This window comes from Protopterus annectens, chromosome 16.part0 (assembly GCF_019279795.1).
Source record: "Protopterus annectens isolate FY-2018-M chromosome 16.part0, PAN1.0, whole genome shotgun sequence".
NCBI classification, from domain to species: domain Eukaryota; kingdom Metazoa; phylum Chordata; order Ceratodontiformes; family Protopteridae; genus Protopterus; species Protopterus annectens.
Window position 1 is genome coordinate 175,260,312 of NC_056750.1, and position 18,283 is coordinate 175,278,594.

Consider the following 18,283-nt stretch of genomic DNA (forward strand, 5'->3'; position numbering starts at 1 on the left):
GCTGTGTCCCCCTCCTCCCCATTTCTTGTCACTTTCTTTTGGCATTACTGAGCACCATCCCAGCTGTATTCTCTCCTCTCCCCTCCCATTTCCTTGTCAATTCCTTTCCTACTTTTCCAGTGTTACTGAGATCTTGCTGTCTCACAACCTTTTTCTAATGCTTTTCATCTGATGTGCCTTTTCTTTGGTGCTTTCCCTGTTCCTCACCTTCTTTTCAAATTGTTCTCTAAAGTTCATCCTGTCTACATTCTCCTTCTTGCTGAAAGTTACTGCTTTAAGCTATTATTTTTCTACTCTTTCCCTTCCCTTCTTACTTACCCACACCATCATTCTTGCTTTTGGCATACCATTGTTCTTTTCACCTTAAAAGCATAATTGTCCTAATGTACACTACAAACACCCATTTTAGCAGTGCATTTCCTAGAGATTAAGATTACATTTGTCCTTGCTGAACAGCATTCCATCTTCCTAGGTTCTACCCCAATCTGGCATTATCACAAAATTCACAATCCCTTGCCTCTATACCCTACTTCCAGAGCAAACTGTAGAATTGTGTCACCCTCCGATTCCTCATATTGTTGTCCCTTTGTAGGGGTGGTCTATATTACTTCAGCGAAAGACGTATTCAGTGAATATGTCTTCATCACTCACCAGCCACGGAGATGAAGTTCAGCGAACCGCGGCATTTTTCTCACGGTTCACAAACACTTGGCCATCCTCTCAACTTTGCCCTTTTTCCCACTATAGTGCGATCTTGAAGTTGGTATATATAGTTAGGAGGTGTGGCGGTGAAGCCCCCCACCTGGATGGATTTGATTTAGTGCTTTTTTTGTTCTGTATGTTTGGTGGGCTAGTGTTTGCAAACCATGGGAAAAATTCTGTGGTTCACTGAAGTTAATTTCGGTGGCTGGTGAGCGATGACATATTCACTGACTACGTCTTTCACTAAAGTAATATAGACCCTTGTAGGGCCCTTTGTTGACTAACACCATGGAGAAAGCTACCATATTCTTCTAATCCCCTGAATATTGCTAGTCTCCACTCCATCTTCTACAGTCCTTTTACTAGGTCATTAGTTCCCAAATTGACAAGTATATGTTGGTGACCTTTTCCTTCCACAAGCAAATGGGATATTGCTAGACCCATTCTGCGGAAGATTAGGCTCAACATCATTCCATGTCTAAGTCTTCTTCCTTGGTCCACTCTGGCTTAGTATCTCTCCCTGTCCACTTCCATCCTGGTCTTCCTCTGTTGTGCTTTCTGCTTGGCTACCCCTAGCTTTGCCTCATTTTTTATCATTTATTACCATTGTAACTTTTTAAGAGCAACCTGGATAACTGGATGGGAAACAGAAAATACATCCCTGGGATATCACCCATGTCCCTGCTGGACAGGGGCATCGGGTGCTGATTTGTCTATACATGGGCTAAACTCTTGGCTAGGCTTATAAGGGCCTCAGCGCCAATAGCCTAGTAATGTCCTATGATTTCTATGATTGTCTGTCCTTGCCTACCTACTGTGGCTTCTCCTCGCCACCCCCTTCACAGTTGCCATTCTGTTCTTTCCTCTTCTTTTCCTCTCTTGCTTTCTGCCCACCCATTGTCCCTCTGCTTTTCTGCGATCTCCTTCTGCCTACTGACCTGCTTACTTGTACTTCCTTGACCACCTCAGCCCTTTTTCTTCTTGTTCCTCTCTGTCACCTTTCTACACTTTCCACTCTGTCCTCTCTTGTTTTTCTATTATTCTTTCCTCTCAAGTCACTCTTTGCACCGTCTTACCTAACTAGTCAGCCTGTTTTTATTCCACTTTTGTCTCTGTCACCGCTGAGACAAACTGACTTCATGTCTTGAATACTTCACTCATCTCCCCACCCTTTCCTCCAACTTGCACTATTATCTTCTTAGTGCCACATCAGTTTGCTATTCTTGTAACTTTTTTTTATGAACCTAAAAAGCAATTGGATCATTGAATTAAGTGCAATGAAATTGTCACTTGTTTGCTTTTATATTAAATTCAGTGCCAGTTTTTTATCATGTTTGTTTGTGATCTGCAAAATAAATACGCCTCACCAGCAAAATGTGGCACAGGATAGCCTAACTGACTATCATGCTATAAATTCAGCTTTAAAATTGTCAGAAGTGGTTTCTGGCTGGTTAAGAAAGAAGGAATGGCACCCACTCCAGGTGAGGGTGGGTCAGAATGTAAAATTCTTCACAAAGTTATTAAAACAAATTGAAGCTTAATATGAAGTTGCATGTCACAAAGCTGTTCAGTGGAACCTACTGTGGCACTCTATGGGTACATCTGGTATAAAAAAGAAAATGTCACCACTACAAGTGGCCTAATGTGTCTGTCCACACAGGCTCCATCAACCTAGGGGAACACTGATTCTTTCACAGGGCTACAGACAGGAGATGGCCTAAGGAGTCTGCCCACAGTGGCTCCACCAACCTATGGAAACATTACCTCATCTCCAAGGCTACAAAGGGGAGGTAGCCTGAGCAGGCTGTCCAATCTGGCTCCACCCACCCATGGAAACACTGTCTTATCCTGAAAGTTATGAACAGGCAGTGGCTTGAGGTGTATATCCACATTGGTTTCATCCACCTGTAGAAACATGAACTCACCCACAAGGCTACAGACATGAAGGATCAGCAATACAACATGAACAAATGTGAATAAAACTCAGTAGGGAGTACTTTAGATGACTTAAATTAATCCTAAAAGCAGCATTGACATCTAGGAACAAGATCCAAGCTATAAATCAGTTTGCTCTTCCTGTCCTAACTTATAGTGTTGCAGTGATTGACTGGCCCCAAAAAGTATTAGATAGACTGGATATTAAAGCAAGAAGGATGCTTCATGCTTACCAAATGATTTATAAAAATCAGTGTATAACAAGATTATATATTCCCCGTTCCGAAGGAGGGATGGGCCTCCTTGAAATTGATTACATGTATAGATCTGCAATCGTGGGACTCCACACATATCTAGTGACCTCACAAGATCCAAATGTAGTGAAAGTTTTGAAACATGAGGAGAATAAATCTAAGATGACTTCTCTGCTTAATTTAGCAGAAGCATATCAACATCAAGCAGGAATGGAAATCAAACTAGAAGTGGATAAAAACCAGGCAGCAACTGAATGTGCTAAAAAACAAAAGAAAGAATATAAGGTGAAGGACCAGATGATAAGGCAAGAAATGTGGAAAAAACATAAGTATAATTGCAAGTATAGAAAACTTCTGGAAGAGTCTCATGTTGATCAAGAACAAATGCAGGAATGGTTAAGGAGAGGTGAATTCACATCAAGAAATGAAAGGTTAATATTGGCAGCCTAAGATAGTGGGCTACGTACATGGTGGTTTACAAAGTTCATTGAACATGTGGGCGAAACAGACATATGTAGGTTTTGTAAAACCAAATTGGAAACAGTCACACACCTTGTTGCTGGTTGCGACGCACTAATGGAAAAGGGACTGTATACTGAAAGGCATAATAATGTGGCAAGACTGTTACACTGGAGATTGTGCAAACATTATGGTATCGAAGTGGCTGAAAAACACTGGAAACTTGAGCCACAAATAATCATAGAAAATTATGATGGCTATATCACATGGGATCACCCAACACCAACAGTTGAAAAGATAGATGCTAGAAAACCAGATACAGTGGTCCAAGAAAAGAAAACAAAAGTAGCATTGATCATTGAAATTGCCATGCCCAGTGCCTACAGTGGCTTGCAAACAGAGAGACACAAAGTCATAAAATACCTTGATCTGCAGGCAGAAACAAGAGCTATGTGGAAGAAAGATACCCAGACAGTTCCAGTAGTAGTAGTAGTAGTAGGAGCAACTGGTCTTATAAAAAAGAATTTACAAGCGTATTTAGATATGTTACCAATTCATGTAACACAGTACGACTTGCAGAAGGAGTCATTACTGGGCACAATGCACGTGCAGCGAAGAGCAATTTTGGCTAACATCAAAGAGTGAAACAATACTAATTTCATGAACTTTAATAGTACTTTGACTCAGGAATAGGGTCCATTCCTGTCATGGTATTAGAAACCCAAAAGACTTGGAGAAATTAAAAATTACAGACAGGAGGTGTCCTGTGAAGGTTGTCCACACTGACTCCACCCACCTGTAGAAACTGTGCACCATCCCCAGGTCTGCAAACAGGAAGTATATAAAAGGGTAAAAAAGCTGTCTATGTAATGAGGCCACTAAAAAAAACCCAAAAAGCAAAAAGATAAAGATTAAAATTACTAATTTTGTATAAAATAAGAAGAGAGTGAAATGAAACATTAAAAAATGAAGCATTTGTTCACTATTATGATGGCCGAAATAGTAGTCGCACAGTTCAGAATGACTGGAGAGTTAGGAATAATAGAAGGCTAAAGGATTACAGATTCATTGACAGAAATCAGTGTAACTGGGAAGCTGTCCTTGACCTGAGGAGCAGTGACCTCTGAGTTGATTACAGTAAGCTTGGGGGTGCAAGAGGCACTGCAACCTGCATTATGGATAAGGGAGAACTTTCCTCCTTCAAGAAATGTGCTTTTCTGTTTTCATAAAATTCACGCTGAACACTTTTCTTTTATTTGACTGAGCTTTCCACAAAGCTATTTTCAATTAATTCCCAAGGAATGGCTGCCATCCAGGAGTGAGAAGTCAGTAACCCTGCAAACATTTTCATTTTAATCTCTGTAAACAAGGGTTAATTATGCAGTAGTCTGTTATTAGCCACTTCCATGACTATCTGCAGGCATTTACACAGCATCCACTATCTTGTGTAATGAACCGGTTAGAAACTGCAAATCTTCTGAAATGAATCAAGAATTATAAGTTATTGATAGGTTATAGCTGGCAAAGGAATCACAATGTGGTGGAATGACATGGTATGCAAGCTTGGTTTGAAACATCATTTTTTTCACTTCTAGATAAGTTTTCTCAGTCATTACTTGGCCAACAGGTGGTGTCAGGAAAAATGTAGACTGGATCCCCTTATCTTAAATGTAGCAGCTGTGGTGTGAGATTTAGGATCACCCTTCTTCCTCCTGTTTAGCTAGTCCTGAAGTCCTTCCAGTATTTTCACTGCTGAAACAAGGAGCAGTTACCATATTTCTGGCATTCATTAGTCAGATAATTAAAAAAAATAATAAAACAATAAAAAAGCGTACAACCTTGATTGGAGACAAATACATTATTTAGTTCAAGTACTTGTGCAGTGTTCTGTACACTTAATGCACCATGGCCACAGCCCTGAGTTCTCTCTCTGTAGTCATTATACCATGCTATCTGTTCTAGTTATGGTCAGTGAACTATGCATAGAACCCCGTGTTACACCTAGTCAATGTGCACTCTATTAGTGTCCTATATTCTATTTACAATCATTTTACCATGCCTAACAATGAGTTCAATCTGCAGTCATTAGACCATATTTATTCTTCTATGTTCTAGTCAGTAATTGTACTGTGCTGACAGGCATGTTCTCTGCCTGCAGCAGTCACTGTACCATACCTACTGCCTCGTGTTCTTTCTTCACTAACTGTACCATGTCTATAGTCTGGTGTTGTTATCTGCAGTCATTATATCATACTAGCACAGCTATGTGACTGAGCTACAGTCTTGTAGCTCAGTCACATGGCTGAGCTACAGTTTTGTACTCTGCAGTCATTATGCCATACTTATCGCCCTGTGGTCTATCTGTGGTCATTGCTGTTATTACAGCACTCTGTTCAAACTAGAGTCCTGTACCTTGCTTATATTCCTGTGTTACATCTGCAGTCACTATGCCATACTTATTGCCCTGTGGTCTATCTGAGGTCACTGTACTGTTCTTAGAGCACTCTTTTCTAGCTACAGTCCTGTACCTTGCTTATATGCCTGAATTACATCAGCAGTCATTATGCCATACTTATCACCCTGTGGTCTATCTGTGGTCACTATATTGTTCTTATAGCCCTCTGTTCTAGTTACAGTCACTGTACCATGCTTATAGTCCTGCGTTCTATCTGCAGTCACTGTACCATGCTTATAGCCCTGTGCTCTGTCTGTAGTCACTGTACCATGCATATAGCCCTGTGTTTGAGCTGCAGTTACTGTACCATGCTTAGAGCCCCATGTTCTATCTGTGGTCACTGCAACAGGATTATAGCTTTGTGTTCTATCTGCAAGCACTGTAACATGCTTATAGCCCTCTGTTATAACTGCAGTCACTGTACCATGCTTATTGCCCTGTGTTCTATCTGCAACCACTGTAACATGGTTACAGCCCTCTGCTCTACACCATGCTTAGAGCTCCATGTGCCATCTGCAGTCACTGTACCATGCTTGTTGCCTTCTGTTCTAGTTATAGTCATTGTACCTTGCTTATAGTCCTGTGTTATATCTGCAGTCTTTGTAACATGCTTATAGCCCTATTTTCTACCTGCAGTCGTGGTGCCATGCTTATTGCCCTGTGTTCTATCTGCAGTTACTGTAGCATGTTTATAGCCCCATGTTCTATCTGCAGTCACTGTAACATGGTTACAGCTCTCTGTTCTATACCATGCTTAGAGCTCCATGTTCCATCTACAATTACTGCAACATGCTTATAGCCCTCTGATTTATCTGCTGTCACTGTACTAGGCTTATAGTCCTGCAGTCACTGTAACATGCTTATAGCCATGTGTTCTAAGTCACTGTGCCATGTTTAAAGCCATTTGTTCTAAGTCACTGTGCTATGCTTAAAGTGCCTACGGTCACATGCCATGCTTGCAGCCCTGTATTCAATCTGTAGTCATTTACCATACCTATTGCCTCTGTTCTATCTGCAGTAATTGTACCATGTGGGTGCAGCTGTATTGTTTAAACAAAGCTGCTGTGATTTTCAACTTTGAGATTACTTTGTTTTTTCCTTAACTTTGAGAGGATGTATTTTCTTTTTTAAGCCTTTAATGTCATTTGTGGGGATGTCATATCTAGACACTGTCCAGAGTGCGAACATACCTTACTACAGCTCTGCTTTCATCTCTATGTTCTATCAAAACTCATTATACCTTACTTACTGCCCTGTGTTCTATTTACAGTAGTTGTACTATGTTTACAGCCCGCTTTTGTTATACCATATTTAAAGCCCAATCATTACATCACACTTACAGCCATGTAGTTTTAAGCGTGGTTTTGCATCTTACCTTGTCCCCAGACAAGTTTCTCTGCCATACTGTAGTTAACTTCATACCAGCCTGTATCAGCCATTGCTGCCAGTGTGATCTCATCAAGCTGTGTCAAGTTCACTTGTCCCAGTGCTGCTGTCATTAGTGAGCCCTGAAGGACCCTAGCCTCCCAGTGTGAGGAAGGTACGCCTGCACTGGCCTGTGGAAAAAAAAACAGATGTCTCACATATTTTATTAAATAAGAAACATGATTTTATTTATATGTACAAAATACAATTTGAGAATTCTCCTTTTCACAGTCCCTTAAATATGAAAACAAATCTGGCAATTTTTTGCACAATGTACATCTTTTATCTTCAGTACATTTCAAAAGTCCAAATTTTCTAACTGTGGTTTGCAGAACTCAAATTCCATGCTTTGTTTGGTTCTCATTTTCTTGTCTAGACCTCACAATTCCTGATTTTTATGATGATGCAACAGAGTACCTCAGTGCAGGATAACATATGAGGACAATAAAGAGGGAGTCTATGCCAGATCACAGTTCTTACAAGTTAAATGCAGCCAATGTGTGTTATCTGGCAGGTTAGAGAGCAAAATAAATAAGAAATTCCGGAACATTATATGTTAATTTCTAAGTGTCCTTTGTTCATGTTTTGGGTGGCATTTGCTATTTGTCTCAGTGTTGCTAGTGCTCTTGTATGTATCCACAGCTACATGCTATACTGCTCTTTATTTCTGTGTATTTAGAGGCTGCATTAACATCTCTTCTGCTTCTACATGTGCCGAATGAATGCTGCTGTGGAATATCTTATTCTGTATAGTATCTGCTTTAATAATGTTGTGCCATCTACAAATATTTTTTTTTTACAGGCAGTAATTTTACCTTTTAGCAAATAAATAAGCTATAAATAATGGTATAGAGCTGGAAACGGACACACAGACACTCACATGATACATGTTACTGTAGACTGCAAGATAAGCAAAAAGTGTGTTTCATGAGATGTTTATTTGCAATACTTTTATTCATTTTTATAACAACTTCAAGACAATATTTTTGGTTTAATATAATCTTTAAAAGGACTTAATTGTAAGAAAACAGCAGATAGTATGCTCCCTAGTATTCAAATATTTTACATATATCCAGCAATGTAAATCTGTTTGCAAATACAGTGAAGCCCCCTGTGATGTTGGATTGGCACCACTGCCATCAAATGTGAAGGTCAGCTGCAGCGATTGCCCCTAAATATGACACCCAGATTTCAGGAAGTCACTCACTGACATTAAAAAGATTGACATCTATGGGGTTTGAATTCCATCACTGAAAACTAAGGATGATATAATAGCAAGAAAGTACACACAAGTCTGTTAATAACTAGTTTACAAAGTACAACTTGGCTCCAAGACTATAATGGTAATATGCATCACTGCTCTAGTATGGGTTTCCAGCCTTCACATCCTGATTGGACTGCACACACGGGTCACAGAGCTGTGTCTTTAACCTGGCACTCCTACAGACTCCTGTCTCATCATTCCATCTTTAAATGAATGCCTTCTAGTAGCCCTTTATATATGTTACCTGCCTTTCACACAAAAATAATTTAGACACACACACACACAATCCCAAGGGATGGATTGCAGAATTTTCTGATTTCCCATAGCTTTATTCCTGGCATGGTAGTGACATTGTAGCACTGCCACCACTCTTGAGACTTCCATTTACCTGCTGGTCTTAAATCAAGCCGAATGTAAAATGCACAAATTGCTATTTCATTCAGTGGTAGTGGGTCTTAGGCAATCTTTTGGAAGGCAAGTCATGCAGCTAGTTACCCAACAATAAAAATATTGATCAGCATCTTGTTTGATAATGCATAAATATATTTATAATAAATAAATACATGAGACCCAAAAGCTTACAGGTAAATAAATAAACTTTCTTTAATAATAAATATACATAGTAAATTATACACAGGCTGTCAGGGGAAGTGAAAAAATAAGATGCATATAGAAAAAAGTAACCTCCAGAAATCTTAAGTTCTCTGACTAGCTTACTACAGAAATACAAACCCTAGATAAAGTAATAACTACTACTCACAAATAGTTCCATTCCACAAAAACAAGTCAGCATTAACATTTTTCTCCAGCACCTAGCATACACAGTTGTATAGTATGTTTTTCTACCCTGTCCATGACATTCCTCCCGTTGTTTGGAAAAACACATTGATAGACTATTTAGTTTACTTGTCATGGCAATAGAAATGATTATGAAAACACACCCACATCTCACCCTTGAATCCTTAATCAATCTTAATGTCTTAAGTCCATCTGCAGTTACTGCTCAACAGGAGGACAGTTCCCGGTCTTTCATTTTTTGTTGATACAGTAACAAGAGGAGACACTAAATCTGGACATCCAACACACTACAAAGACATTGCCTGTTCTTTGATGTTTTGAAAGACAAAAGCTAAACTCTGTTATAGCCACAAGAACAGCAATCTCATTGCACTTTTAACTGTTTCCTCTATCCAGGCATTAACCATGTCTTCCTTTTCCATTACTCCAGCCATACCTCTCAACTGTCCAGATTTTTACAGAATGTCCTAATTTTTGCCTCACATTTTTGGTCTGTTCCTCATAAAGTTTGTAGTTTTCTGGCAAATTACTAGGGCTTGAGGTTGTCGCTCATCTGTTCAGAATAAAAGAGATGAACATTTGTGGGTTCTGTTCAAGCAGCTTTATTATGTACAAACACATCAGGACTGAGGCTTAATAACTTTAACTTACATAAACTAATAAACTAGCTATTACACTCATACATGCTCACACTCTGGCTGCACTCTCAAAATGATACTGAAGCTAGCACGTGCTTGCTATTTATATGCATATGCTGTCCTTGGAAATGCTTCTTAAAGGTACAACACACACGCTATTCTACATCCTCCCTCTTTGAGAAATGAGTCATCCATTACTGATGACATTAACTGACATGCAATTGATTCAAAATAATTATTTGACATGCAGTTATACAGAACTAAATACATATAGGCAATTATGTCCAGGTTGCTGTGTATTTTACACTTGGGTCCGGAAATATGACCAAATCATGTGACATAGAAATTAGAACTAGGTCTAGCAAATGGGACTGTCTCTGCTGAATGTTCAACTCTGGGGATATCAGAAACATCATCAGGAACGGAAGTAGGAGTTAAGACATGTTCTGCAACAGGAACGTTGTCTGGATCTAGAGTCTGTATCACAGGAACAATGCTCTGATATTGAATCTGATGCAGGAAGATGTCTGTGATTTCTCCTGTACTCCTCACCATTAGATTCCACGAAGTAGGATCTTGGCTTGGCACATATACCTATTACTTCACAAGTCCAGTCGAAACCTTTCACCGTTTGTATCCTCACTGTCTACTTCTTTCAATGGACAAAGAAATATGCTTGATTTATCATAGCTGGACTTCTAGAAAGAACACTTACTGAATAGTTGGACTTTGATTGTTCTGTTGTTCTTACCTTTAGGCCTCAACAAACTGGAACTGATAGGCAAGGTTGTTCTGGTTTGCCTAGATAGAATCTCTGAGCAGGCAAGCCAAGTATATTGTCATGGGGTATGTTTCTGAGATTGAGTACATTTAAAAAGACATTGGTATTATCATGCTTTGACTTCTCTAGTAATTGCTTTGCACTCTGTACTGCATGTTCAGCTAGTCCATTTGACTGTGGGTATTCTGGACTACTAGTCACATGTACAAAGTCCCATTCTTTTGCAAATTTCTGAAACAACTGACTGGTAAATTGGGTACCATTATCAGAGATAAGCTTCTGTAGACTCCCATGGACTGAGAAATGATGTTTCAAGTTGGTGATAACAGCAGTGGACGTTAGGTTAGGTAGTAAATTGATCTTAAACCAGCTCAACTAAGAGTCTACCAACACTAAGTAATGCTGATTGTTCCACATGAATATAACCGTTACTACTGTTGATCAAGGCAGTTCAGGAACCCGCCTTTACTTGAAGTGGCTCTTTTTGCAAGTGAGGTTTAGTACTATTGCACACTGAACAAGAAGAAAGTACTTTATCAATATCTTTTGCTAGAAAAGGTCAAAATACTAGTCCTCTTGCCTTTCTTTTAGTAGCTTCGGAACCTGGGTGACCACAATGCAAAATCTGGATATATTCACATTGTAAGGAAGCAGGAACAACAATTTTAGGACCTTTGAAAATAATTCCATCTTCCATCAACATCTCATCTCTGTAAGGAAAATAAGTTTGCACTTCAAGCAGTGCACTAAACTGCTTTGATGGCCATCCAACATTAATTAAATGGTTGAGCTTTTGCAAAATAGGATCAGTCTTTGTGTGATCTCTCAGCTCATCAAGTCTCATGGTAGAAAAATTACGCACTTCCATGACATCAAAGTCAACATTCTCTGCATTAAGCTGTTCAGTTGTATTTCTGGGTGATCTGGATAAGGTATCAGCCCGATAAAGAAGTTTGCCTTTTGTATAGACCATTTGTTTTTGCAGTCTAACCATTATTCTTTGTAATCTTGCTGGAGGTGAATGCATAGCCTTCTTTAAAATAGTGACTAGAGGTTGCTGATAAGTTTCAATCTGAATAGCTTGACCATAAATATAATCTTGAAACTTTGAACATGCAAAATACTATTGCCAAAGGTTCTTTCTCAATTTGAGCATATTGCATTTCAGTTTGGGTAAGAGTTCTAGATGCATAGGCAACTGGCCTGCCCTCTTGATGAATAACTGCACCAAGACTAAATTTTGAAGCATCACAAGAAAGCGTTACTTGTTTATTGACATCATAGTATCTTAATGCAAGTGGGTTGGCAATTTTCTGCTTAAGGTCTTCAAATGCTCTCTGGTGCTGTTCCAACAAAGACTATGTGACATTTTTGTAGGTTAGCTCTCTCAAAGGTGCTGTCAACTCACTGAAGTTTAGTATAAACTTGCCTAAATAGTTGACCATACCAAGAAAACATTGTAGAGCTTGAACATTATCTGGTGCTGGCTTCTCAAGAATGGCTGCTTGCTTGGACGGGTCTGGACGCAAGCCAGTGCTAGTAAATAAATGACCTACATTTATATAACTCCTGGAAGTCTGAATTTGCACTTCAGAGGATTGAGCTTCAAGTTCACTTTACATGCTCTGTCTAGAACTCTTCTACAGTTTCAGTCATGCTCTGCTTCACCTTTGCCTCCAACCAATAAATCATCTACTATTATGGCACAAGGATAACCTGAAAAAAATTTGCTCCATTGCACTCTGAAAAACTTCACTTGCAGAATTTATTCAAATGGCATCCTGAGGAATCTATATCTTCCAAATGGGGTACTGAATACAGTCAGTAGTGAAGATTTGCTATCAAGCATCACTTGCCAAAATGAACTTTTTGCATCCAAGACAGAAAAAACAGTGGCATTCAGTATTAGGTCTGTGACTTCCATGACTGCACACATAGGGTGATGTGGTCTCTTTAATGCTTTGTTCAAATCTCTTGGGTCAATGCATATTCTGATTTCATCTGAGCCTTTTTTGTGGGCTGCTACTATGAGCGACACCCATTCAGTAGGTTCTGTAACTGGACAAATTACACCTTGCTGCACAATTTTATCCAACTGAGCTTTGACTTTATTCTGCATAACTATTGGTATGCTGTTTTTTACCACTGGGCTGACCTCTGGATCCAATTTCACAGAATACACAACTGGAAGTTTGCCTAACTTGTCATTGAAAACATCAGCATACTCTGAAAAAAAATAGCTTCAGTAAAACTGGAACTGAGACATGTGCTTATATGATGAACTTCTTTGGTAAAGGAAAGCAGATTCATTCTCAAACAGACTCTGTGACCGAATAATGACTGCACAGGTCTTCGGACTACATAGAATAGTAAGCTGTAGAGGTTCCTAGCCAAATAACATGAAAGCACTACTGAGCCTTCAGTTTGAATTTCTTCACCTCCATAAGCAGCAAGTTTTACAAAACTGGCCACATTAAGTTGCTCACCAGCTCTCACCTTAGCAAATGTGTCTGCTGACATGACATTACACTTTGAACCAGTGTCTTCTTTGAACTTGGTGGATTTACCATTGATCTGGACAGTACAAAACACTTCATTCTTTGCCAACAAATCTACTGCATCAACCTTTTCCCCAATTACTGATACACCATCTACGTAGAAAGTAGGGTTGCAGCTCTCTATATGATCAACTTGCTTTTTAAGTGACTCTTCTTTATGACTGTGTGAGGTTTACTTGATTTGCAAAACTTTTGAAAATGGTTCCATTTTTTACACTTGTGACATTGTTGACCAAATGCTAAGCACTTTTCTCTTTTAGACTTATTATTGGCACCACATTTGTGACAGTTAACAATAAAGCTTAATTTGGGTTTTGCTGACTCACCCTTGTATTGTACTGAGCATGTCCTTTTCACTGAGCTTGTCTTAGAACTTGCTGGAAAACTACAGGTTCTACTTGCCACACCCGCAGGGGTTACAATTGCCATGTGCTTAGGCCTTCTTCTGCTAGCCATGTGTTGCATGCTGTCTACATTTGCTCTGGAGCCTGCTGAAACCATGCTCGTATCACTTGCAAGCATACATGTGTGCCTTTCTGTAACTTCATGAATTTGACAAATCTCAGTAGCTTTGCTCAGCATTAAATCACTGTCAGGAAGCAAAATCTTTCTCACTGCAGCACTATTAGTACCACACACAAGCCTGTCCTTTATTAACTCATCTTTTGAATCCCCAAACCTACTGGTTTTAGCTTTGTTTCTTAGGTCAGTAATATAAGCTGCAAAAGTTTCTCTTTGCTTTTGATCTCTTGTGTAAAACAAATGCCTCTCTAATGTAACATTTGTCTAGGGGTTGCACATTTCCTTGAATTTGCATTTCAAACACTTGGGGTCTTCCCTTGATTCAGCCTGTACAACAATATGATGGTTTTCCTTTTCTCCTTCATATACTGGTGGTGCATACACAGATGAACGTTCTCTTTCAGTGGCCTCTGCCAGCTGGGTTTAGCAAAATGAATGCCATGGTGTGTGCAGCTTTGTCAAAATAAGCCGCTTATATAAAAATATCATACTTTTGCTCAAATATTCTCCAATTCTCTGCAATATTCTGATCAAATACAAGTGGACCTGGTCTGCAAAATGCCTGTGCCATATTAACACGTACTAGTAAAGGCTTTTGCAAGTATGCACGAACACACACACACATATACGTATGCCAGAAATTTATGCCAGTACTTGTAACTATGCCCAATAGCACAACAAGCCTCTGAATAACTGAACTTTGTGAAATAAGTTTCCTGGGTACAAGAGTACTCTTGAAATCACTGTACTGTAAGAAATCACCTCTTATCAGTGTAAGAAACATATCAAAATAACTGTATTGTGCGAATGAACTGGGCTGAAGAAGCTCAGAGTAAGAAACATTTCGAAGTAACTGCACTTTGCGAGTAAACAGTACACAGCACACTGAAACTTTCCAAAATGGCTGTACTTGGCTAAATAACTCTGTACAGTGCAAGAAACACTCTGTAATGTCAGCACTCTGCAAATAGACACACCCAGCAGAAGAAACTTTTCGAAATTGATGTATTTTAACTGCACTTTATGAAATAGTTGCACTTTGCACACAAATAAACTCTTCAGAATAAATGTACAGTAATAAACATAAACTGTAAGCACTTTTACACACTTTAAGATACTTTGAATAACTCTAGTTATGTGCTGAATAACTTCATAAATGTGAAATAGTAGTTTATGCCAAAACACAGTAGTTTGCCAAAAAAACATGCAGTCGCCTTGCTTTATTTATGCTTAACGTGCCATTTTTGCCCTTTATTATATTTGTTTTCTAGTTTAATCTCTTTTCATGCCCATTGTACTTTTCTTGTGCTCATTCTACTCTAAACATTCCAGTTTTACTTTAAACATGCTTGTTTTGCATTTCCGATGTAATTCCAAACACCTTATGTGCTTTACTGATCATCGTTTTACCAAATATCTTAATTTTTAAACATTTCGTTTCATTAACAACCTTTTTGTGCTTCCCATTTGCTTAATAATGTGTTCAGTGCCCTTGTAATGCTCTGTTTTATCTTTTTGATAAAATAAACCATTTGTGCAAGTTTTCATTAACTTTAGTTTGTTTCTGGCCCATTTTTTTTACTTGGTTCACTTAGTTTGCATTCACTGTTAACTCTGTATCCTGTAGCTTTGAAAAATACTCTCTGGAATCCTGTTTCTGACACCATGTCACTCGTGTGGTCAGGATAAAACAGACAAACATCTGTGGGTTCTATTCAAGCAGCTTTATTATGTACAAACACATCAGGATTGAGGCTAAATAACTTTAACTTAGGTAAACTTATAAACAAACTAGCTATCACACTAATACATGCTCACAGTCTGGCTGCCCTCTCAAAATGGCACTGAAGCTATCATGTGCTTACTATTTACATGCATGTGCTGCCCTTGGAAATGCTTAAAGGTACAACACACACTATTTTACAGATGTCATTTAATAATGACAGATATTTGAATTTCAGACTTCATATTCTTCAGAAAATACATGCTAACACAAAACCTGTTATTCCAACAACTTTCTAAGTTTATAACAGCAATATTTAAAATTTGTCTGTATTTTGTGGTCTTTGTCCCCCCCCCATTATTTTTGTGTTTGTCCAGATTTCTTGAACTGAGAAGTTGAGAGGTATGATCCCATCTCTCTGCATCATCATCTTTTCTGCACTGATTAGAAGTGCCTAATATTGTTTTCAGAGGTATTCCTTCTTCTAACTATAATGCACACAATGTATTTGTTCCATCTTCCTATTATATTCTGTTCCTTAGCAGTAGTTTAGTGGAAGTGGCTTATTCCATATTCCATGTCTCTATAGAAAGATGGGGAATTTCTTACACTGCATTTATACATGCTATATCCTATCAATTCATTAATTTATTTGCATTTCAGCCTTGCACACCAGAGCTAGATTCATATTTTAGTGCACACATCCTAGTCTGATTTGAGTCTAACATCACCTTGAGAATTAGTATCTCTCTTCTCTACTGCTAGTCCAAGCCGTTGGCTACAATTCTGTCTGATTGCCACTTGGTTGCAGTGGGCGGACAGTGGATGCTGTGTTATGAAATGTTCCCAACTATGTCTAGCGCTTTTTCCTTTCCATACTAAAAGTTTATATCCTCATCAATAGTAGGAATAAATAACATCTTTACAAATTGAATTCTACGGTCTAAATCCTTGCTTAGCGATTGTAAATCCCATACTTTTCTTAAAGTATTTTGTTTAGTTCTCTCACACTTATCTCACACTGCTACTTCAGTATGCTTTCTAATCTAAATTCCTACAGGTTTCATTTGGGTCTTGGCCCCACAGGTAAGGGAACCAATGAACCAAATCATTTAAATGGGCATAGCTCATTGTTATAGCTTATGTTTTATCCAAGTTTATCTTATAACTCAATAATACATGAAACTGAGTGTTGGAACAGATAGCACACTAGCACTTGGTGCAGAAGACTTTGGGTTCTATCCCCATACCAAGTAGATCAATTTCTGATACTGCAATGCAACTTAAGATGGGGTGCTTCACTCCTGACTCTGTTATCCTTCAGATGAGACATTAAGCTATGGTCTCATCTGTCTGAGTTGGTAGTAGCTCAGGTGAATGTAAAAGATCTCACAACATCTATCAAAAAGAGTAGGGAAATTTCCATGACTCCCTGACTGAACTTCCCCTAGTAGTACAAATGCCATCTTGGGTCTCCCCTGAAAAGAGATTACTAGCAAAGTATGACTAACCTGGAAAACAAAGGATAATAAATAAAATTCTAAATAATGCAGGAATTCAATTTTCTGAATTGGTTGTGTATATTATCATGCCACCTGTAGATAAAGCCAGGTCATGTTAGGATCTCTGTCAGTCACATCCCATTATTTGTAAATTCTTTATTCAGTCTGTCATGGGCTCTATATAAAGAGCAGACAGCAAAGGAGAAAGGGGACAACCCTGCCTGGTAGTACATTACAGCTGGAAGCTTTCTAATAACACTTGCTGTCAATTTATCTGGAAGTACAAATTCCTCCAGTATTCACAGCAAATATGCTCAGATACCTTCTTAGTGTTCAAACTAAGTAACATAAGACTAATTTCTTTTGGTTGTGCATCTTTCTATATCATCAACATTTTTTGATATTATCAAAACGATGGACAGTACAGTGGTGCAGCGGTAGCGTTGTTGCCTCACAGCAAGAGGTTCTCCGGTTCGATTCTCGGCTGGGGTTCCTTCTGTGTGGAGTTTGCATGTCCTCCTTGCATTCGTGTGGTTTCTTCCAGGTGCTCCAGTTTCCTCCCACTTTACAAAGACATGTGTCTGGAGCATTTCTCCCTGGGCCTCCACTGAAAATTGGCTTCATTCCAAGTCAGACTTTCCCGGTTAACAGATGTTAAATAAATAAATAAAATAATTAATAAATAAAACCCTGATGGTCCTCAATAAAGCCACACTGGCCTATATCAATTAATATTGGTAGCAGTCTTGCCATCCACATGACAATTAAAGACATAAATATCTTTTAGCCATGATTCAGAATGGAGATTGACCTATATGTTGCTGAGTCAGTAGAGTCCTTCCTGTCTTTATGGATAACTGCAACTACAGACCTTGTCCATGAGATTGGGATCAGTCCTCCATTCAAGATTCTATTATATTATGCTCTCCAGACATTTATCAACTCACCCCATATTTCAGACCACTACTGGAATGCCATCTGATCATGGCTTGTTTTTGCTGTCTCGTGTGGATAGCATCTTTTTGTATTTCATCAGTCCCTCCTGCTTCCTGTAAATAATCTGCTTCTTCTTTGTTCTTTGTGAAGTCTAACCCCCATAAACAAATTCCCATCTGCCCAGGGGCATTGGAATCAAATTATTTTGCTTCATACAGTTTGACATAGAAATTTATATAGAATTTAAGATTTCCTCTGGTCTTTGCATTCATTTCCTAATGTTAGGATCCTCTCATTGACCCAACGTTTTACTTATGTTTCCTAACTTTTC

At 38.7% G+C, this 18,283-nt stretch overlaps 1 protein-coding gene across 1 annotated transcript in view; it reads right to left on the reverse strand.

The window, feature by feature from the left end:
* Positions 1 to 18,283, reverse strand: part of LMLN2 (leishmanolysin like peptidase 2) — a 457,833-nt gene that overhangs the window by 237,484 nt on the left and 202,066 nt on the right. The window contains exon 9 of the mRNA XM_044058759.1: positions 7,181 to 7,361. Within this exon, the coding sequence (XP_043914694.1) occupies positions 7,181 to 7,361 (181 nt within the window). The remainder of the gene's footprint in view (positions 1 to 7,180; positions 7,362 to 18,283) is intronic.